At 46.5% G+C, this 21,865-nt stretch overlaps 2 protein-coding genes across 5 annotated transcripts in view; one reads left to right on the forward strand and one right to left on the reverse strand.

Moving 5' to 3' along the window:
• kif22 (kinesin family member 22) overlaps positions 1-21,865 on the reverse strand; it is a 97,661-nt gene that overhangs the window by 62,532 nt on the left and 13,264 nt on the right. Inside the window, exon 2 of one of the 3 annotated variants that reach the window (XM_059953304.1) lies at positions 16,580-16,827. In XM_059953304.1, the coding sequence (XP_059809287.1) occupies positions 16,580-16,815 (236 nt within the window). In that variant the 5' untranslated portion in view covers positions 16,816-16,827. Of the gene's footprint in view, positions 1-450; positions 5,435-16,579; positions 16,828-21,865 lie in introns of those variants that run through there. The other 2 variants (XM_059953307.1, XM_059953306.1) reach the window with 2 other exon arrangements.
• pagr1 (PAXIP1 associated glutamate-rich protein 1) lies at positions 98-9,061 on the forward strand. Of its 2 annotated transcripts, none has more exons than XM_059953310.1 (4): positions 98-222; positions 5,495-5,758; positions 7,811-7,890; positions 8,152-9,061. In XM_059953310.1, exons 2-4 carry the CDS (start codon positions 5,496-5,498, stop codon positions 8,331-8,333), a joined length of 525 nt encoding a protein of 174 aa, XP_059809293.1. In that variant the 5' UTR covers positions 98-222; position 5,495; the 3' UTR covers positions 8,334-9,061. The 2 variants fall into 2 exon arrangements, with proteins under 2 accessions (XP_059809293.1, XP_059809294.1); XM_059953311.1 differs by having other exon boundaries at positions 118-222; positions 5,443-5,758.

The raw sequence follows: 21,865 nt of genomic DNA on the forward strand, positions 1-21,865 counted from the left end.
TATGGTTCTGTACTTCGAAAATTCCCCCTCCCGGAGAAAATATCCCGAAAAGCTGCCAATCTCTGGTTGCTGTCCAATCACATTCCACTTCGTCTTTGTGACGTCTGCTGTCTACTCTCCACCAATGACAATATAGATTCCAGCCACCTTCCGCCCCCGTTTCTGAGCGTCGGGCGGTCGCGAGCGGTGGCGGTTGGCGTTTGAAACAGCGGAAGTGGCTCGGTGAGCGCGGGAAAGGGGCCGCCCTCTAATTACCCCGTACCCCAATCCTCTCCCGATGAGAAACAAATACCCTTTTCTTCGCGACCGGAGGCATTTAACCGTTCCCCGAATGAGAATTCCCCTCTGCAGGCCATTTTAATTCCCTTCTGGGAGATTTACTCCCTCCGTGTCTTTTTTCGCCTGTTTCTGAATGGCACTTACCCATTCCTTTTGCAATGGGTTACTTACCGCTCATGAGAGGCATTTACCTCTTCTGAACGTCATTTGCCCTTATACTTCGCATGAAGGGTTACTTTACCGGCCCTCCACCTTGAGATTCATTTACCCTCCCTTCTCTTACCTCACTGTTGGAGACTTACACCCGCCCCATGAAGTTTGTTTACCCCTCCCACGTTAAGGGACATTCACCCCCCCACCTGAAAACTGTTTATCCCTTGTCCCTGTCCTACCCCAAACGGTTTAGCCCCTTCCCCCTCCAAGAATGCAATTTAACCCTCTCCTCCCGAAGGTACATTTACCTCCTGGTTCTTGGTCCTCCAAAACATTCTGCATGGAATTTAAACTGAAGGTGGTGGAGGGTGGACTTAAGTAGTAGATTTCTGAAGAAGAGCTGTCTTAAATTTAATTGTGTGACTATGGTAGGATGAAGATTATTCCACGCTTTAATTGGGGGGGGGGGGAGAATGAATTGCTGTACACGTCTGACTTTGTAATTAGTATTTCAAATTGAAATGAGTGCCCCTCTCTGCTCCTAATAAGTTTAGGTTTGATGAGGGATTGGTAGTCTATGTCAAGCTGACCATTTAACATAAAAACAGGTCAGCAGGTGTGCTTCACGTCTATCTTGGAGAGAGTTCCACTGTAATGAATTCAGAAGTTGGGTAGCACTTGCTTCTCTCTCATAGGTATTTGTGACAAATTGGGCTGCCCGTCTTCGGACTCGCTCAATGGAAATAGTGTCTTTGTGTATTGGTCCCATGTAGCAGCTGCATATTCCAGATGTGGTCTAACAAATGTGAGGTACAACTTCTTGACAGAAGTTGAACAGTGATGAAAATTGTGTCTCAGAAAAATTACGACTCCTGTTGCATGATGTATCTGACCATTCAAATGCAGATCATTCTGGATTTTGATACCAAAATACTTGATCTCCTCCCTCGCCCCAGTGGAATTAACCTCTTTGCATTCCCCCTATAGTTTAGCTCATCGAGGTATGCATTGGCCAGTATTTCTCCCCCTCCCCCCAAGCATTTACTCCCAACTCTGAGGGTCATTTAACTAACCATTCTTTCCATTCATGTTTGCGTGGGGTAAAATCTGCCCTGTGGTAACAGTGGGGGGGTGCAGGTGGGGCATTGCTTGCACAGCAGCCATTGTTTATCATCTATATTAATAATTTAGACAAAAATATGGTAAATTAGATTATTGTCACATGTAAGGAGATGTAGAACTTGTCTTGCACATGGTGAACACGGTACATTCAGCTCAAATTAGGTAAAAAAAACAGCTTAAAAACTGCCGAGAAAGTGCAAAATCATAGTGAGATAGATGGTGAGGGAAAGAGTCTGTTTCAGAACCAGATGCCAGTGAGGTAAAAGCTGTCCTCAACGTGCTTTCGAGCCTTTGTATCTTCTGCCTGAGGTGAATGGGCAAATTGCAGATGGCAGCAAGACTTGGGACATAGGGGAAGCTTGCAACAGGATCTGGACCAGCTGGAAACATGGCAGACGGTACTTAGTGCAGGCAAGTGTGAGGTTGCCCATTTGGGAGGAGTGACCGGGGCAGGACCACGTGGTGAGTGGTAGGGCACTGGGGTGTGCTACAGTAGCGATCTGCAAATACAGATCCGGAAATAGCATGTTATGCTGCATTTATTCTAGACATTGCTGAGGCCAAATCTGGAGTATCGTCTGCAGTTTTGGACACCCACCTACAGGAAAGTTATCAATAAGTTATCTTCCACCATCTGATTCCTGAAGGGTCCATGAACACTACCTCACTGCATATTTCTTTAATTTTTGATGTATTATTGTTAGCTAGTGATATTGATGTACTGCTACCACTCGATTACAAATTTCATGATAATTGTCTGAAAAATTCTGATTCTGGGAAAACTTACAAGGATGTTACTGATTCTTGAGCTGAGTTTTATGAAAAGGTTGAATAGGTGAGGAGAATGAGGACAGATCTTATAAAGGGCTACCATTGGATGAATGCATGCAAGCTTTTACCCCTTGGGTTGAGTGGGACAAGAACCATCATTGGTAAGATGGCAGCAGCCTGTCGGGGGCAACAAAAGGTGTTTTTCTCCTTGTTAATTGTGTTTTTCATGTCCACAAGACTACACTGAGCTCCAGAACTTTGGGTACAGCAGGTCTACTGCATCAGTGAGCTGCTGGTGATGGGAGTAGCCGGCTGGGATGCCGGTGGAGGAGGAGCTGGTTGGCAGGTCCAAGGTGCTAACCTGAGTGCAGACCATGTTGCTGCCTGCTACATGAAGGCATCAGAGTTGGGGCATGAAAGCAGCGTGCAGTGTAACTGTGGGTGATTGCCTTTGCCATTTCTCTTGCAATCGCAAGACCCTGTTGGACATTGATAATGTAAAATGCTGCAAAAGCCTGTTTCCCTAATTTGCTGGAGAGACAGGTGGTGTGGAGGCTGTGTAGTGTCACTTGTACCTCAAGCTGCAGGCTTCCTCCTTTCTCTCCAGGTGTGGAGATGCCAGAGGCTGTGTGGTGTGGCCAGCTGGGAGCACTGCCCTCCAGTGTTCAACTGGTGTAATGACAGGCTAGGTACCTGGGAACTAAGCCATCGATTGGCCAGACATGTCGATCAGGGTTTTGGACTATATAGGAGGTTTTTTTTGCATGACTATGTTTTTTTTGCACGCTCTTTCCAATGTTCTGTATGCTTTGCACCTTGGCCCCAAAGAAACGATACTTCATTCGGCTCTGTGAAATGCAGTGAAGATGAAATATTTCTGGCAACTTCTTCACTCAAAAGTGAAAAGGACCTTGGATGACTTAAAGAGACTGAGGTGCTTGAGTCTATAGACATTAAGAAAGAGCATATGCTGGAGCTTTTGAAAGGTATTAAGACTGATAAGTCACTGGGACCAGATGAGATATACCCCAGGCTACTGTGGGAAGCAAGGGAGGAGATTACTGAGCCTCTGGCGATGATCTTTGCATCACTAGGGACGGGAAAAGTACCAGAGGATTGGAAGGTTGTAAACATTGTTCCCTTGTTCAAGAAAGGGAGAAGAGGTAACCTAAGAAATTATAGACCAGTTAGTCTTGCTTCAGTGGTGGGCAAGTTGTTGGAGAAAGGTACCTGAAAGGTAGGATTTATGAGCATTTGGAGAAACATAATGTGATTAGGGATAGTCAGCGTGATTGAATTCTTTGAGAATGTAACAATAGACATTGAAGGTAGAACAGTGGATATAGTGTATATGGATTTCAGTAAGACATTTGGTAAGATTTTCCATGCAAGACTCATTCAAAAAATAATGAGGCATGGGCTCCAAAGAGACTTTGCTTGTGGATCTAGAACTGGCTTGCTCACAGAAGGCAAAGGGTGATTGTGAATAGTTCATATTCTGCATGGAGATCGATGACCAGTGGTGTTCTGGGATCTCTCCTCTTTGTGATTTTTACAAATGACTTAGATAAGGAAGTAGAAGGGTAGATTAGTAAGTTTGCTGATGATACAAAAGTTGGGGGTGTTGTGGATAGTTTGTCAAAGGTTATGGTGGAACATCAATAAGATGCAGAACTGGGCTGAGAAGTGACAGATGGAGTTCAACCCAGGTAAGTGTGAAGTGGTTCATTTTGGTAGGGTAAATTTGAAGGTAGAATGTTATATTAATGGTAAGACTCTTGGCAGTGTGTAGGATTGGCGAGATCTTGGGGTCTGACACTCAAAGCTTCTGTGCAGGTTGACTGTGTTGTTAAGAAGGTGTATGGTGTGTTGGCCTTCATCAACCATGAGATTGCATTCAAGAGCCATGGGGTAATGTTACAACTATATAAGACCTTGGTCAGACCCCACTTGGAGTGCTGTGTTCCGTTCTGGTCACCTCATTACAGGAAGGATGTGGATATTATGGAGAGAGTTCCGAAGAGATTTACAAGGATGTTGCCTGGATTGGAGAGCATGTGCAGGCAGACAATAAGATGAGACTAGGTTGAGTGAACTTGGGCTTTTCTCCTTGGAGCGATGGAGGGATAGAGGTGTATAAGATGATGAGAGGCATTGATCTTGTGGATAGTCAGAGGCTTTTTTCCCAGGGCTGAAATGGCTAACATGAGGGGGCGTAGTTTTAAGGTGCTTGGAATAGATACAAAGAGGAATGCCAGAAGTAAGTTTTTCACAAAGAGTGCTGGGGGCTTGGAATGCATTGCCAGTGAGAATAGTAGAGCTGGATACAAAAGCGTCTTTTATAAGCTTATGTGATAGGGAAATTCTAGACAGATTCTAGAGTAGGTTACATGGTTGGCACAGCATTGTGGGCCAAAGGGCCTGTAGTGTGTTGTAGGTTTCTATGTTCAAAGGATTTTTGCTGATATTTATTATTGCTACATGTACCAAGGTATGGTGAAAAGCTTGTCTTGCATACTGCACATATCACAGTGCATTGAGGTAGAACAAGGTAAACTATAAGAGAGTGCAGAATAAAGTGTCACAGTTACAGAGAAAGTGCAGGCAGACAATAAGGTGTAAGGTCATAAAGAGTTAGGTTGTAAGGGCAAAAGTCCAACTTATCGTAATAGAGGACTGTTCAATGTTCATATAACAGAAGCTGAACTTCAGCCTAGTGGAACATGCTTTCAGGCTTTTGCTTCTTTTCCCCGATGGGAGGAGGGAGAAGAAAGAATGTCTGGGAAGTGTGGGACCTTTGATTATATTGGCTGCTTTACCGAGGCAATGGAAAATGTAGACGGGTCTGTGGAGGGGGGTGGGGGCTGGTTTCCATGACATGCAGAGCTGTGTCTACAACTCTCTGCAGTTTCCTGCCATACCCAACCGCGATGCATTCAGACAGGATGCGGAACAATCTACCGGCAGAAGTCATGGATGTGGGTTCAGTTGTAACATTTAAGAGAAATTCGGTCTTCAGACTGGGAGGGGTACAGGAGGTCTGGGTGCAAGTAGATGGGCTGTAGTGATCTATGACACCCTGGCTTCCATGCATCCCTCTTCCCCCACCCTGTGCAGCTTCCCACCGCTAACCTTCCCTCACATACTCCTTCCCAACCCCCTCCTGTAGGATGGAGACAGAGGAGATGGCTGCCCCTGACTCCCCCACCGAGGAGCCTTGGAGTGTCAGCTGCAGCGACGAGGAGGTGGAGAGCACAGACCCGTGGACCCCGAGCCCCCAGGAGATCATGCGTCTGTATCAAGCCCTGTCGGAGCAGGGTACCCTGGAGCTCAGCTGCCGTCCACTCCCTCGCCGCCCTCCCACCCCCGAGGCCGGACCTACCCAGGAAGAGGAGCCCGAGGAGCCCTTGGCCATCGAAGAGGAGGATGAGAAGTAAGCTCACGGGCTTGAGATATCCCAGTATAACCCAACCAACCATCAAATCACAGGGGCGAGGGGAGGGTCTGTAGAAAACATTGGTCCCAGCGGGAGTCTATGGGGAGACGCGGGTCAGACACCGTGGAGAGAGTGTGGGGAATCACAGGTCAGACGCCATAGGGAGAGTGTCAGGACAAGCAGGTCCGATCCCACAGGGATTTTGAGGAGCTTGTCAGCTACACAGCAGTGGCGGTATGCAGTCTCACAATGAGCAATTGTCTTTGTGGCTTTTCTTGTGTTTGTAAAACCCTGCTGGACAGCGGTAATGTGGAATGCTGCATTTCATTGATTTACTGGCAGTGCCGACGGGGGAATGTGCGGCCTCAGTTATAGCAAGGACTAGGCCTCAAGCTGAGGTGTCGCCTGTTTGCAGAAGGCGGTGCAGCACAGTCTCCATGCTGCTCTCCAGTGTAAGACAGGCCTCGAGCCACGGTGTCACCTGCTTGCAGAAGTGTTGGTGCTGCTCTTGTGCTGGCTCAGTGTAAGACTAGGTCTCGTGCTGTGGTGTGGCCGGTTTGCAGCCACCCAGGAGAAAGGGTCAGTGCCAAAGGCAGTGTAGTGTGGTGTCGGTGCTCAGTGGAAGATTAGCTGTGCTGTGTTGTACAGCAGATTACTGCGACATTCATGGGCTGTTTTACTACTATCCCATATGTACCTTGCGCCGGGTATGACTGTGGGTATTGTGTTTTGCACCTTAGCCCCAGAGTAATGTTGTTTTGTTTGGCGGTATTCATGTATGCTTGAAATTCAGTTAACTTAGAGTAAACTTAAACTTTAAAAAGGGACCAAACACAGGTAGATGAAACAGGCTCAGATAGGATTTGAATGGGATGGGCTCAGATGGGACAGGAGGCTCAGAGACCTTGGCCTACACCCCGCCTTGTGCAGCTGGATCCTGGTCTTCCTATCAAATCACTGACAGCGGGTAGGATGGGCTCCCTCACCTCTGCCCTTCAGCACAGGTATCCCCTCAGGGTTGTGTCCCGAGTCCCCTCCTCTACTCCCTTTATACCCACAGCTCCAATCTGCTGATCAAATTCACAGATGACACAACATTGATCGGCCTTATTTCTAGTGGTGATGGGCCAGCCTACAGAGGAGAGCTTGACACCCTGACACAGTGGTGCCAAGTTAACAACCTCTCCCTCAGTTTCTAAAAAACAAAAGAGCTGATTGTGGATTACAGAAGGAACGGAGACAGGCTCACTCCGATAAACATCACTGGTCATTGGTTGAGAGGGTAGGGTGAGTTCCTCACCTGGACTGAACACACTGGCTTTGTGGCAAGAAAAGCACAACAGTATCTCTTCCACCTCAGGCAACTGAAGCCTCCAAATCCTCAAGACCTTCTACAGTGACACCTTTGAGAGCATTCTGACTGACTGTATCACCGTCTGGTATGGAAACTGCACCAACCTGGATCTCTGGGCGCTTCAGAGAGGGGTACAGACAGCCCAGCGCACCTGTGGGTGTGAACTTCCCTCAAACTGGGACATTTTTACAGCAGCAGGTGCAGAAAGGAGGTCTGGAAGATCAACAGGGACACCAGTCACCCCAGCCATAAACTGTTCCAGCTGCTTCCGCCCTGCAAATGGTACCGCAGCTTTAAAACCAGAACCAACAGCTTCTGTCTACAAGCCATTAGACTTTTAAATTCACAGCTCTGTACTTTGCAATGGAATCATAACATGAAGACTTTTACTCCCTCACATTGTGGGATGAATGTAAAATTTAAATAAATTCAATTCAGTTCAAAATCTGGATTGGCACAGGCAGATGAGATGGGCTCAGATGGGGATCTGGATTGGCACGGTCTGACAGGACAGGCTCAGACAGAGATGTGCATTGGCACAGGCAGACAGATGGTTGATTGGCACAGGTAGATGGGATGGGATCAGACAGGGATCTGGATTGGCACAGATCAGTTGAGCCAAGAAGGACTGTTTCTGTGCTGCTCTATGTTGGATAATGCAAGAACCATGCCACCATCTCTCTCTTCACCCACAGGCCCCCTGCACCTACGGAGTTTGACTTTGATGATGAACCTGCACCAGCCAAATCCTTCCTGGGCATCCGGAGATCTCCAGGTGAGCTGAGCAGTCGTGCGAGCACATGGTAGCCCAAATGACATTGGCACAGTGGAGACCAGTCTCCCTTGCTCAAATGTCACTTCCCACCCTCCATCATGTGCTCTTCTCTGCCCTTCATTCCTCCTTCTGTTCCTACCCTCCACCTCGCCCCCTCTGCCCCAGGCTTTTGGCTTGGGGCTGTGTTTTCTCCTGCTGGAACCTTGTGAGCCCTACACCCACTGTGCCCATTAATCTCTTCCTTCCCTTCCCCCTCCACAGGGAGCTCAAGCCGCACCCAGCGACGTGAAGCACGGCTGGACAAAGTTCTGTCTGACATGAAGAGGCACAAACGTATCGAGGAGCAAATGCTCAGGACGGGCAGAGACGTATTTCAGCTGGAGACTGAGCAGGAGGCAGTTCCTACCCGCTCCCGCGGTATCTTCCAATGTCGTAACTACTGATATTCCCAAGGACCATGAGAAATGAAGAAGAGTGGGGTATCCAGAGGAGGCACCTCATATTGAGCAGAAGGAAGGCCGCGGAACACGCGAGGCTCTGATTCCTGCCACTCTAGAAAAAGTTTCTCTGACCTCTCCTTATAGCTCCAGGTGGCGTGTACCTCTTCGACACCCTCTCTTCTACATCCTTCTTGTAATGGAGTGACTAGAACAATACTCCAGATGTGGCATAACCAGGGTGTAGAAAACTGAAACATAACTTCCCAACTCTTGAACACAGTGCCTCAATAAATAAAGGTAAACATGCTAGAGGGCTTCTTTGCCACCCTGTCAACCTATGCAGACACCTGCAGGACAGGAAGCCATGGACTTGGACCCCAAGATCCCTCAGAGCCAGGTTTCTTATCCCATGTGAAATGGGTTTTGTGGCAGAAGTACTGTGCAAATATAAAACTTATATCAATTACCAAGTCTTATTGGTGGATTATTCAGAAAACCAATTAACATCAACACTGTCAAGGGTCCTGCCATTAACTGTGCCCTGTTCCTTTACATTTGACCTCCTAAAGTGTAACACCTCACAGTTGTCTGGGTTAAACTCCCATATCTCTCCCTGTATCTGCAACTGATGTATATTCTGCTGAAACTTTGACATTATTTTTAATTTCATCAATATGTATCACATGCAAACGTAGTAAAGATTAAATCTGAGCTTTGTCACAAGTATGAAACTCTGTAGTACAGTGAAATTTCCATCTCCATCAATGACTAACACAGTCTGAGTATTGTGTTGCCATGCCTCTGGTGGTAACGTGGCACACCCAGAACTTACTAGCCCTAACCCATAAGATGTAGAATAATTAGGCCATTTGGCCCATCACATCTGCTCCACCATTTTATCATAGCTGATCCAATTTTCCTCTCAGGCCCCAGTCTTCATTTCCCTTCATGCCCTGACCGATCAAGAATCTGTCAATCTCTGCCTTAGCTATATGTAAAGACTTGGCCTCCACAGCTGCCTGTGGCAAAGAATTCCACGGATTCACCGCCCTCTGGCTAAAGAAATTCTTCCTGGAAACCCAAATGATCACGGGAAAAAGTACAAACTCATTAGAAATAGCTGAGGAACTGAGCCCCAGCTCACTGCCACTGTAAGGCACTGTGTCACTGTACCATCCATTCGCCCAAATACCTGAATCATCCAATTAGTTCCCGAATACTCATGAGTTAAGATCCTAAATTATAACAAGGCTAATTTTGACAACATTGTTAGGAGGTAAATGGATGTCCAGTGAGTGGGACTCATGGAGTCACAGAACAGAAACAGGCCCTTTAGACCAACACCTTTAAACTGGCCAACATTCCCACCTAACCTAGTTCCATTTGTCCCATATCTCTGTAAACCTTTCTTAGTCATATACCTGTCTGTGTTTTTAAAAATGTACCTACCTTAACCACATCCTCTGCAGCTCATTGTCTGGGTACAAAAGTTGCCCCTTAGGTCCCTATTAAATGTCTCCCTTCACACATTAACCATGTGCCCTCTGGTTCTTGATTGCCTGACTCTGGGGGGGAAAAAGACTGTGCACACTCACCCTACCTGTGCCCCTTGTGGTCTTATACACCTCTGTAAGGTCTCCCCTCAGTCTCCTAGGCTCTGGGGAATAAAGTCCCAACCTGCCCACCCTCTCTTCATAGCTCAGTCCTCCAAGACTCAGCAACATCCTTGTAAATCTGTCCACCTGTTCTAAATCACCCTGTCCCTGAAACCCCTCCAACCACTAAACATCCCGGAATCTCTATAACCTGCAGCTCGGTGGCTGTTATTTAAAAAGGGAGCTTCAGGAGTATTTGTCCATTGTACGTGGCCTGTCAGCAGCTAGAACCAGAGCACCAATCATGAGTTAGATAGCAGGGAAGGTTCAGGCATAAAAGGGAGACACTGTCTAGTAGAGCAGCCATCAATAGAGTGATCAGAGGCAGAGTAGCAGGGTTTTGGCTCATTCAGGCTTTGGCGATAACGGGTTGAAGTGAGGTAAGTTACCCGTGAGGAATAGAAACAGGAAGTATGTGAGGCCAGTGTTCTGTGCTGGGTGTCGGATGTGGGAAGCGGGAGACTCGCAGCCTCACAGACGGCCACATCTGCACCAGGTGTGTTGAGCTGCAGCTCCTTAGGATCCGGGTTAAGGAAATGGCCTTTGTCTAGTCAGGGAGAGTGAGGAGGTGATGGAGAGGAGCTATAGGCAGGTAGTCACACCGGGGCCTTGGGAGACAGATAAGTGGGTAACAGTCAGGAGAGGGAAATGCAAGAGTCAGGTACTAGAGAGTACCCCTGTGGCTGTCCTTAACAATAAGTACTCCTGTTTGAGTACTGTTGGGGGGAACAGCCTGCCTGGGGGAAGCAACAGTGGCCGTGCCTCTGGCACAGAGTCTGGCCCTGTGGCTCAGAAGGGTAGGGAAAGGAAGAGGATGACAGCAGGGATAGGGGATCAGACAGGTGATTCTGTGGACGCAGGATGATTGTTTGCCTCCCAGGTGCCAGGATCCGGGATGTTTCTGATCATACCCACATTATCCTGAAGTGGGAAGGTGAACAACCAGAGGTCGTGGTACATGTTGGTACCAACGATATAGGTAGGAAAAGGGAGGAGGTCCTGAAAGCAGAAGACAGAGTTAGGAAGGAAGTTGAGAAGCAGGGCCTCGAAGTTAGGAATCTCAGGATTACTGCTTGTGATGCGTGACAGTATAGGAACAGAGAGGTGAAGGATAAATGCGTGGCTCAGGGATTGGAGCAGGGGACAGGGATTCAGATTTTTGGATCATTGGGACCTCTTTTGGGGCAGGTGTGACCTGTACAAGAAGGACAGATTGCACTTGAATCCAAGGGGGACCAATATCCTGGCAGGGAGATTTGCTAAGGCTGTTTTAGTTTAAACTAGAATTGCTGGGGGGTGGGAACCAAACTGAAGAAATGGAGGAAGAGGCAGTTGGCTCACAATTAGAGAAAGCTTGGAGACAGTGTGACAGGGAGGAAAGGTAGGTGATAGAGAAAGGACGCGCTCAGACCAGTGGTTTGAGATATGTCTATTTTAATGCAAGAAGCATCATGAACAAAGTGGATGAGTTTAGAGCTTGGATCAGTACTTGGAGCTGTGATGTGGTGGCCATTACAGAGACTTAATGGCTCAGGGACAGAAATGCTTGCTTCAAGTGCCAGGCTTTAGATGTTTCAGAAAGGACAGGGAGGGGGGCATAAGAGTTTGGGGTGTAGCTTGGCTGCAGAAAAGGTGGATGCCATAGAGGGATTGTCTACGGAGTCTCTGTGGGTGAAGGTTAGGAACAGGATGGGGATCAATTACTCTACTGGGACCACCCAATAGTAACAGGGACATCGAGGAGCAGATAAGGAGACAAATTCTGGAAAGGTGTAATAGTAACAGTGTGGTCGTGGTAGGAGATTTATATTTCCTAAATGCTGAATAGCTTCTCCCTAGAGCAAGGGGTTTAGATGGGTTGGACTCTGTTAGGTGTGTTCAGGAAGGTTTCCTGACACAATACGTAGACAGAGAATGAGAAGTGACCTAATAGAGATGTATAAGATAATGAGAGGCATTGATCATGTTTTTGAGGTTTTGAGGTTTTTTTCCAGGGCTGAAATGGCTAGCACGAGAGGGCACAGTTTTAAGGTGCTTGGAAGAAGGTACAGAGGAGCATAATATGATAAGTTTTTAACTGCAATTTGAGAAGGATAAGGGCAGATCGGAGGTGTCAGTGTTGCAGTTGAACAAAGGAGACTATGGAGCCATGAGGGAGGAGCTGGCCAAAGTTAAATGGATGGATATCCTAGCAGAAAAGACAGTGGAACAGCAATGGCAGGTATTCTTGGGAATAATGCACAAGGTGCAAAATCAGTTCATCCCCCGGAGAAGGAAGGATTCAAAGGGGGGAAAGGGGCCACAGTGGTTGACAAAGGAAGTCAGAGATTGCATAGCATTTAAAAAAAAGTTTGACAGAGCTAAGGTGAGTGGGAAGACAGATGATTGGGAAACTTTTAAGGAACAACAGAACTTAACTAAAAAGGCAATATGGGGAGAAAAAATGAGGTACGAACGCAAGTTAGCCAGGAATATAAAGGAGGATAGCAAAAGCTTTTTTAAGTATGTGAAGAGCAAGAAGATAGTTAAGAACAATGTTGGGCCCATAAAGAATGAATTGGGTGAAATTGTTATGGGAAACAGAGAAATGGCAGAATTTAATAAGTACTTTAGATCTATCTTCACTAGGGAAGACGCAAGCAATCTCCCAGATAGATGTATGGATTGGCCAAGGACATAGGGTAACAGAGGAATTGAAACAGATTGACATTAGGAAGGAAATTGTGATGAGTAGACTGGTGGGACTGAAGGCTGACAAATCCCCAGGTCCAGATGGTCTGCATCCTAGGGTACTAAAGGAGATGGCCCTGGAAATCGCGGATGCATTGGTAATCATTTTAGATAATAGGTGCAGAAGTAGACCACTCGCCCCTTGAGCCTGCACCGCCATTCTGAGATCATGGCTGATCATCTACTATCAATACCCGGTTCCTGCCTTGTCCCCATATCCCTTGATTCCCCTATCCATAAGATACCTATCTAGCTCCTTCTTGAAAGCATCCAGAGGATTGGCCTCCACTGCCTTCTGAGGCAGTGCATTCCACACTGATGCTGGGAGATTCCAGTACCAGAAGGCATGGTTTGAGAATAAGGGGTAGGTCATTTAGGACAGAGTTAAGGAAAAACTTCTTCTCCCAGAGAGTTGTGGGGGTGTGGAATGCACTGCCTCAGAAGGCAGTGGAGGCCAATTCTCTGGATGCTTTCAAGAAGGAGCTAGATAGGTATCTTATGGATAGGGGAATCAAGGGATATGGGGACAAGGCAGGAACCGGGTATTGATAGTAGATGATAAGCCATGATCTCAGAATGGCGGTGCAGGCTCGAAGGGCCGAATGGTCTACTTCTGCACTTATTGTCTATTGTCTATCAGGGGTAAGTTTTTTACACAGAGAATGGTGAATGCGTGGAATGGGCTGCCATTTCAGCAGTGCTGGAGGCAGATACAATAGAGTCTTTTAAGAGACTCCTGGATAGGTTCATGAAGCCTAGAAAAATAGAGGGCTGTGGGTAACCCTAGGTAATTTCTCAGGTAAGGACATGTTCTGCACAGCTTTGTGGGCCAAAATGCCTGTATTGTGCTGTAGGTTTTCTGTGTTTCTGAGCTTACAGAGGAGAGGCTGTACTTGATCTGGTATTTGGAAATGAACCTGGTCAGGTGTCAGGTCTCTCAGTGGGAGAGCGTTTTGGAAATAGTGATCACAATTCTACCTCCTTACTATAGCATTAGAGAGGGATAGGAACATTAGGAAGTTAGGAAAGCATTTAATTGAAGTAAGGAGAAATATGAAGCTATCAGGCAGGAACTTGGAAGCATAAATTGGGAACAGATGTCCTCAGGAAAATGTACAGCAAAAATGTGTCGTATGTTCAGGGGATATTTTCATGGTGTTCTGAATAGGTACATTCCAATGAGAGAAAGGATGGTAGGGTACAGGAACTGTGGCGTACAAAGGCTGTTGAAAATCTTGTCAAGAAGAAATGAGTAGCTTACAAAAGGTTCAAAATAACTAGGTAATGATAGAGATCTAGAAGATTATAAGGCTAGCAGGAAAGCGCTTAAGAATGAAATTCGGAGAGCCAGAAGGGGCCATGAGAAGACCTTGGTGAGCAGGTTTAAGGAAAACCTCCAAGTCATTCTACAAGTATGTGAAGAGCAAGAGGATAAGATGTGGGAGAATAGGACCAATCAAGTGTGACAGTGGAAAGGTGTGTATGGAACCGAAGGAGATAGCAGGAGCACTTGAAGGAACACTTTGCTTCAGTATTCACTACAGAAAAGAATCTTGGCATTGTAGGAATGACTTACAGCAGACTGAAAAGCTTGAGCATATGGACATTTTAAAAAAGGATGTTCAAAAAAGTATCAAGTTGGATAAGTCTCTGAGACTGGATGAGATGTACCCCAGGCTCCTGTGGGAGGTGAAGGAGGAGATTGATAAGCCTCTGGCAATTATCTTTGCATTACCAATGTGGAGGTCCCAAAGGATTGGAGGGTTGCAGATATTGGTCCCTTATTCAAGAAAGGGAGTAGTGATAGCCCAGGAAATTATAGACCAGTGAGTCTTCCTTCAGTGGTTGGTAAGTTGTTAGAAAAGATCTTGAGAGGTAGGACTTATGAACATTTGGAGAGGCATAATAGGAATAGTCAGCATAGCTTTGTCAAAGGCAGGTCATGCCTTATGAGCTGTTTGAATTTTTTGAGGATGTGTCTAAACACATTGATGAAGGAAATGTAGTAGATGTAGTGTATATGGATTTCAGCAAGTCATTTGATAAAGTACTCCATGCAAGGCTTATTGAGAAAGTAAGGAGGCATGGGATACAAGTGGAAATTGCTTTGTGGATCCAGAACTGGCTTGCCCACAGAAGGCAAAGAGTGGTTGTAGCCAGGTCATATTCTGCTTGGAGGTCAGTGACCAGTGGTGTACCTCAGGGATCTGTTCTGGGACCCTTACTCTTTGTGATTTTTATAAATGATTTGGATAAGGAAGTGGAGAGATGGGTTAGTAAATTTGCTGATGACACAAAGGTTAGGGGTGTTGTGGACAGTGTGGAGGGTCGTCAGAGTTTACAGCAGGACATCGATAGGATGCAAAACTGGGCTGAGAAGTGGCAGACAGAGTTCATCCCAGATAAGTATGAGGTGGTTCATTTTGGTAGGTCAAATACGATAGCAGAATATAGTATTAATGGTAAGACTCCTGGCAGTGTGGAAGATCAGAGAAATCTTTGGGTCTGAGTCCATAGGACACTCAAAGCAGCGGTGCAGGTTGACTGTGTGGTTAAGAAGGCTTACGGTGCATTGGCCTTCATCAACCGTGATATTGAGTTTAATAGCCGAGACGTAATGTTACAGCTACATAAGACCCAGGTTAGACCCCACTTGGAGTACTGTGCTCAGTTCTGGTCTCCTCACTACAGGAAGGATGTGGAAACTATAGAAAGGGTGCAGAGGAGATTTACAAGGATGTTACCTGCATTGGGGAGCATGCCTTATGAGAATAGGTTGAGTGAACTCAGCCTTTTCTCCTTGGAGCGGCATTGATCGTGTGGATAGTCAAAGGCTTTTTCCCAGAGCTGAAATGGCTAGCACGAGAAGGCACAGTTTTAAGGTGCTTGGAAGTAGGTAGATGTCAGAGGTAAGTTTTTTTTACACAGAGAGTGGTGAGTGTGTGGAATGGGCTGCCAGCGACAGTGGTGGAGGATACGATAGGGTCTTTTAAGAGACTCCTGGATAGGTACATGGAGCTTAGAAAAATAGAGGGCTATGGTAATTTCTAAAGTAAGTACATGTCCGGTACAGCATTATGGGCTGAAGGGCCTGTATTCTGCTGCAGTGCTCCTACGTTTTTAACCCTCTCTGACTCCTACTCTACCCCCTCCCATATATCCTCTCTCTCTGTAATTCCCCCCCCCACTCACACCTCTAAGATTAATACTAGGATGTGCTTCATTTCTCACGTTTGTAGAAACATGCAGTGAAATCATTGTTGGTGTAGATAGTCAGTACTTGAAGGTATTGGCTCTGCTGTCTGTGAAGTTCTAAACTCAAATGAAGATCTTTAGCTCTCTCTGATGGAGATAGTTCTGGGTACCCTCTCTAAAAGGAGGTTATACTGGAGCAACCAATTCCGTTTATCTTCCATGTCAAGTTTAGATGCCAATGACCACTACTTGAGCAGTGGGCTCCCCCACCGCCAAGGAGGAAATACTTCCAGCTAGCAAAGTAGTTCTAAATACGGTTCATTTATTTTAATGATGCATATTTAAATTTAGATATAATTCTTAAAACACCTTTAAAACTCGTAGAGGATTTCTATCTTGTATAAGCTTTCCAGGTTACAAATGATTTCTAAAACACAAAATACAAATACAATTCCTTTAAGCTAAGTGATGTGCTAAGTGAGAGTATCACTGGTCTGCAAGTTTCCTTGAACTATTAACCAGTGTCATCTGGTTTGATGCAAGCACAATTTACATCATAATCCCATCTTTTATACGCATTATTTTTTACAGATGTCAATTTTTACAATTTTTAAACAAATTTTTTTACAATGTCCTGCTGGACATTGAGAACTTAAACTACAGGTTTACCCTATCAGCGAGTTGCTCGTTGGCGGGGGAAGTGAAGGAGCTGAACTTGGTGCCTGTGTCAGACTGGTTGTGTGAAGATGCTGTGTGACTGGGCATTGGTGCTGTGGAATGCTGCAAGTCTGATTCACTGGTTTATTGGTGAGCAGCTGTATGGCCTCAAACCATTGTGTCACCTGCTTGCAGCCGTCAGAGTCAATGCCCTCCACCAGGGTGCCAGAGGCGATATGCTGCAACATCCCCTCCAGCCCCTAAAGAGAATAACAAAAGTTTTTTCAGATATGTAAATGAGAGGAGAGAATGGATATTTGACCAGTAGAAAATGATGCTGGGGACAAGGAAGTCGCAGATTAAACAGTAAGTATTTTGCATCCTTCTTGACTGTGGAAGACACTAGTAATATGCCACACACACAAAGTGCTGGTGGAACACAGCAGGCCAGGCAGCATCTATAAAGAGAAGCACTGTCGACGTTTCGGGCCGAGACCCTTCGTCAGGACTAACTGAAAGATGAGATAGTAAGAGATTTGAAAGTAGGAGGGGGAGGGGAAAATGCGAAATGATGGGAGAAGACCGGAGGGGGTGGGGTGAAGCTGAGAGCCGGAAAGGTGATTGGCAAAAGGGATACAGAGCTGGAGAAGGGAAAGGATCATGAGATGGGAGGCCTAGGGAGAAAGAAAAGGGGAGGGGAGCACAGGCAGAGTGATGGGCAGAAAGAGAAAAAAAAAGAGGGGGAAAAAACTAAATATATCAGGGATGGGGTAAAAAGGGGAGGAGGGTATTAACAGAAGTTAGAGAAGTCAATGTTCATGCCATCAGTTTGGAGGCTACTCAGCCGGTATACCCAGGCTACCGAGTAGTATGCCAGAGGTTTGAGAGTGTCGGGGGCAGAACTGAGTGAAGCTGCCATTACGAGGGAGAAGGTGCTTGGGAAGCTGAAAGGTCTGAAGGTAGGTCAGTCACCCAAACGAGATGGACGACACCCCAGGGATCTGAAAGACATGGCTGAACAGATAGTGAAAGCGTTAATAAGCATTTTTCAAGAATCACTCCATTCTGGCAAGGTTCCAGAGGACTGGAAAATTGCAAATGTCACTCCTGTCTTCAAGAAGGGAGGGGGGCAGGCAGAAGAAAGGAAACTGAATGCTACTTAGCTTGACCTCAGTGGTTGGGAAGATGCTGGATGAGGTTTTGTGGTACTTGGAGGCACATGATAAAATGGACTGTAGTCAGTATGGTTTCCCTAAGGGAATTCTTTGAGGAAATAAAAGCAGGATAAATGAAGCAGAATGGGGGAATGTGGAGGCCAGGTCATTGGGTGTACTTAAGGCTGAGGATAATAGGATCTTTCATTAGTCAGGGCATGAACAGTTGTGGGTGAAGGTCAGAGGATGGGGTTGGGAGGGAAATGGAGCCAAACCAATAGGCTGAATGGCCCAATTCTGCTCCACTGTCTCAAGGTTTTAAGATCTTAAAGTCTTTTAGTTTTCACAGGCATTCATAACCAGGTATAAACATCATGAAAAATTGCTTTAACCAGCAGTGGCAGCATAGTACATCTAAACATGAAACACAGGGTAAACATAATTTTTACACAATTTACCAGAGAACTACAACATCTTGACACCAGAGCCACATTGAGAGAGGGGGAAGGAAATGTGGTCCTGGGTTCTCCAGGAGGGGTGTGGGGAAGGGAGACAGAGAGGGGTATGGAAGGAGGAGGAGTGTGGTAGAGAGGGAGTAATGTTGGGAGAGGGGGAATGTGAGAAAGAAAGGGAGAGAGAAAGGGACGGATGTGAGGAGCAAAGGAGTATAGAGAGAAAGGTAGGGGTGTGGGAGAGGGAGAGTATGAAAGAGAGACGGAGGGGCATTTGGAGAAAGGGTGGGGTGTGGAGAGAGAGTATGATAAAGAAAGTGTAGTAGAGAGAAGATTGTGATAGAGGGAGGAGGGTGTGGAGAGAGAGGGTTGTTAGATCTAGAGAAAGGGAGGAGTGGGTGAGTGTGATATAGAGAGAGGGAGGGCTGAGGGGAGGGGAGTGAGGGGAAGGGGGAGTGCGGTAGAGGAAGGGCTGAGAGGAGAGGGGGAGTGTGATACAGAGAGAGGGAGGACTGAGGGGAGTGGGCGAGTGTGGGTGAGGGACGAATGCGGTCGTGCGGAGCGACGTACTGCAGAGTCTGTGATGTGACGGATCCCGGCTGAGTGAGAGCCGAGTGTGTGAGCGTGGCTGAGAGGGTAAACACGGGTGTGTGTCTGTCCGTGTGCTTGAGAGAGCAGAGGCACTCTGTGTGTGAGGAGTGAGTGACGGCAGAATAAGCTCCTGTTACACCCAGGGGAAGCGGTGCGTCTCTCTCACACACAGGGTATCTCTCCCTCTCCCCCTCCTCCTCATCTTCCTCCACCAGAAGCTCGGCTTCACTGAGAGAGGCAGCGGAATCGGACAGAATCCCCCCGGCGTCCCGGGAAAATCCGGTGAGTCAGCGGAGAGATCGGCTGAATTCGGGAATCCCACCCGTGGGTTGTTCACCCGCCCCCCCCCACCACTCCCCGTTCGCAGCCGCAGACCGCAACCCCTATCCCCCGTCCCCACCACCACCGTCACCCCACCCACATCTCTCCATCTCTCATTCTTACAAACGTCACCTCCCTTTCTCGTTCTCCCTCTCTCATCACTCTCCCCATCCTTCCCGCTATCCCATACTGAACTCCTCCCTCCTACTTCCCTCCACCTCCCCTCCACTAACCTTCTCCCTTGCTGCTCTCCCACACACTCCTCCTTCCCCACATAATCGTCCCCACCCCAACGTTCCCATCCATCACATCTGCCCCCTTCTATACTTAGCTGCTTTTTCCCTCAGACTCCCCTGCTCCCCCTCCATCTACCCAGACCCCAACCTCCCTCTCCCCTCATCACTCACTGTGTAACTGTACAGAGTCACTATTTATTCAGGGTGAGGGTCACTGTTACTGTACAGAGTCACTATTAATTACAGCTTGAGGAGCTGTGTAACTGTACAGAATCACTGTTTATTCAGGGTGAGGGTCACTGTGTAACTGTACAGAATCACTGTTTATTCAGGGTGAGGGTCACTGTGTTACTGTACAGAGTCACTGTTTATTCAGGGTGAGGGTCACTGTGTAACTGTACAGAATCACTGTTTATTCAGGGTGAGGGTCACTGTGTTACTGTACAGAATCACTGTTTATTCAGGGTGAGGGTCATTGTGTAACTGTACAGAGTCACTATTAATTACAGCTTGAGGAGCTGTGTAACTGTACAGAATCACTGTTTATTCAGGGTGAGGGTCACTGTGTTACTGTACAGAGTCACTGTTTATTCAGGGTGAGGGTCACTGTGTAACTGTACAGAATCACTGTTTATTCAGGGTGAGGGTCACTGTGTTACTGTACAGAATCACTGTTTATTCAGGGTGAGGGTCATTGTGTAACTGTACAGAGTCACTATTAATTACAGCTTGAGGAGCTGTGTAACTGTACAGAATCACTGTTTATTCAGGGTGAGGGTCACTGTGTTACTGTACAGAATCACTGTTTATTCAGGGTGAGGGTCACTGTGTTACTGTACAGAATCACTGTTTATTCAGGGTGAGGGTCATTGTGTAACTGTACAGAGTCACTATTAATTACAGCTTGAGGAGCTGTGTAACAGGAGTGTGTCAGAGTTTATTCAGGGTGAGGGTCACTGTGTAACTGTACAGAATCACTGTTTACTCAGGGTGAGGGTCATTTACTGTGTAACTGTACAGAATTACTGTTTATTCAGGGTGAGGGTCACTGTGTAACTGTACAGAATTACTGTTTATTCAGAGTGAGCGTCATCGTGTAACTGTACAGAGTCGCTGTTTATTCAGGGTGAGGGTCTCTCACTGTGTAACAGGAGTGTGTCAGAGTTTATTCAGGGTGAGGGTCACTGTGTAACTTTACAGAGTCACTGTTCAGGGTGTGGCCAGACGCTGTGAAACTGTACAGTGTCACTATTTATTCAAGGTGAGTGTCTCAATGTAACTGTACAGAGTAGCTGTTTATTCAGGATTGGAGTCACTCACTGTGTAACTCTACACAATCACTGTTTATTCAGGACGGGGTCACTGTGTAACTGTACAGAGTCATTGCTTTGTTTCAGAGTGAGTGTCACTCACTGTGTAACTGTACAAAGTCACAGTTTATAATGAGGGCCACTCATTATGTAACTGTACAGAGTCACTGTTTATTCAGGGTGAGGGTCACTGTGTTACTGTACAGAGTCACTGTTTATTCAGGGTGAGGATCTCTTACTGTGTAACTGTACAGTCACTATTAATTCAGCATGAGGGTCACTGTGTAACAGGAATGTGACAGAGTTTATTCAGGGTGAGGTTCTCTGTGTAACTGTACAGAGTCATAGTTTATTTTATGCCACTGTTTGAAGATTTCTGCATCTGATAGATACGTTTGCTGTGTGTAGTCAGAACTAATTTTACCATGGGAGATGATGTTTTCTGAATACAATGATTTTTTAATAGGTTACCCATTGTTTGGTCATTTCCAAGGCAATTGTTCCAGTCTATACAGTGTTCAGTAAGTTACCTCACAGCAGCCTGCTCTGGAAAGTTAGATTCTGTGGGAGATCTGGGCAGGACTGGAGAATTAGACACACAACTGGTTCGATGGTGGGAGGCAGAGGGTGAGGGTTGGGAGTTTCCTGGACTGGAGAACCCATGACTAGTGGTGTTCCCCAGGTGTGTGTGCTGGGCCCATTGCTGTTTGTCATCTTTATCGGCAGCTTGTAGGATGTTTTCTGTAAGTTTGCAGGCAGCACTGACATGTCTGATGTGATGAATATTAAATGTAATTGCTTGGATTTACAGGGGGTTCTTGATCAGTTGGGAAAGTGGGCTGAGTAATGGCAAATGCAGTTTAATTCTGATAAGTGCAAGGTGTTGTATTATGGGAAGACAAACCAGGATAGGACTCTCACAGTGAACGACAGGGCTCTAGGGAGTATTGTAGAACAGAGAGCCCAGGGGTTCCCTGAAAGTGGAATCACAGGTAGACAGGGAAGAGAAGGTGTTTGATACACTAGCCTTTATCAGTCAGGGCACTGGATACAGGGGTTATGTTATGTTGTATTTGCACAAGATTAGAGGGACCACACTTGCAGCAATGTTGTCAGTTCCAGTCACTCTGCTATAATTAAGATGCCATTAATTTGGAAAAAATGCAGAGGAGGTTTATAGTCATAATTTGGACAGAATGCAGAGGAGGTTTATAGTCATAGGGTCATAGGAACA

The sequence above is a fragment of the Hypanus sabinus genome, chromosome 29, assembly GCF_030144855.1.
Source record: "Hypanus sabinus isolate sHypSab1 chromosome 29, sHypSab1.hap1, whole genome shotgun sequence".
Classification (NCBI taxonomy): domain Eukaryota; kingdom Metazoa; phylum Chordata; class Chondrichthyes; order Myliobatiformes; family Dasyatidae; genus Hypanus; species Hypanus sabinus.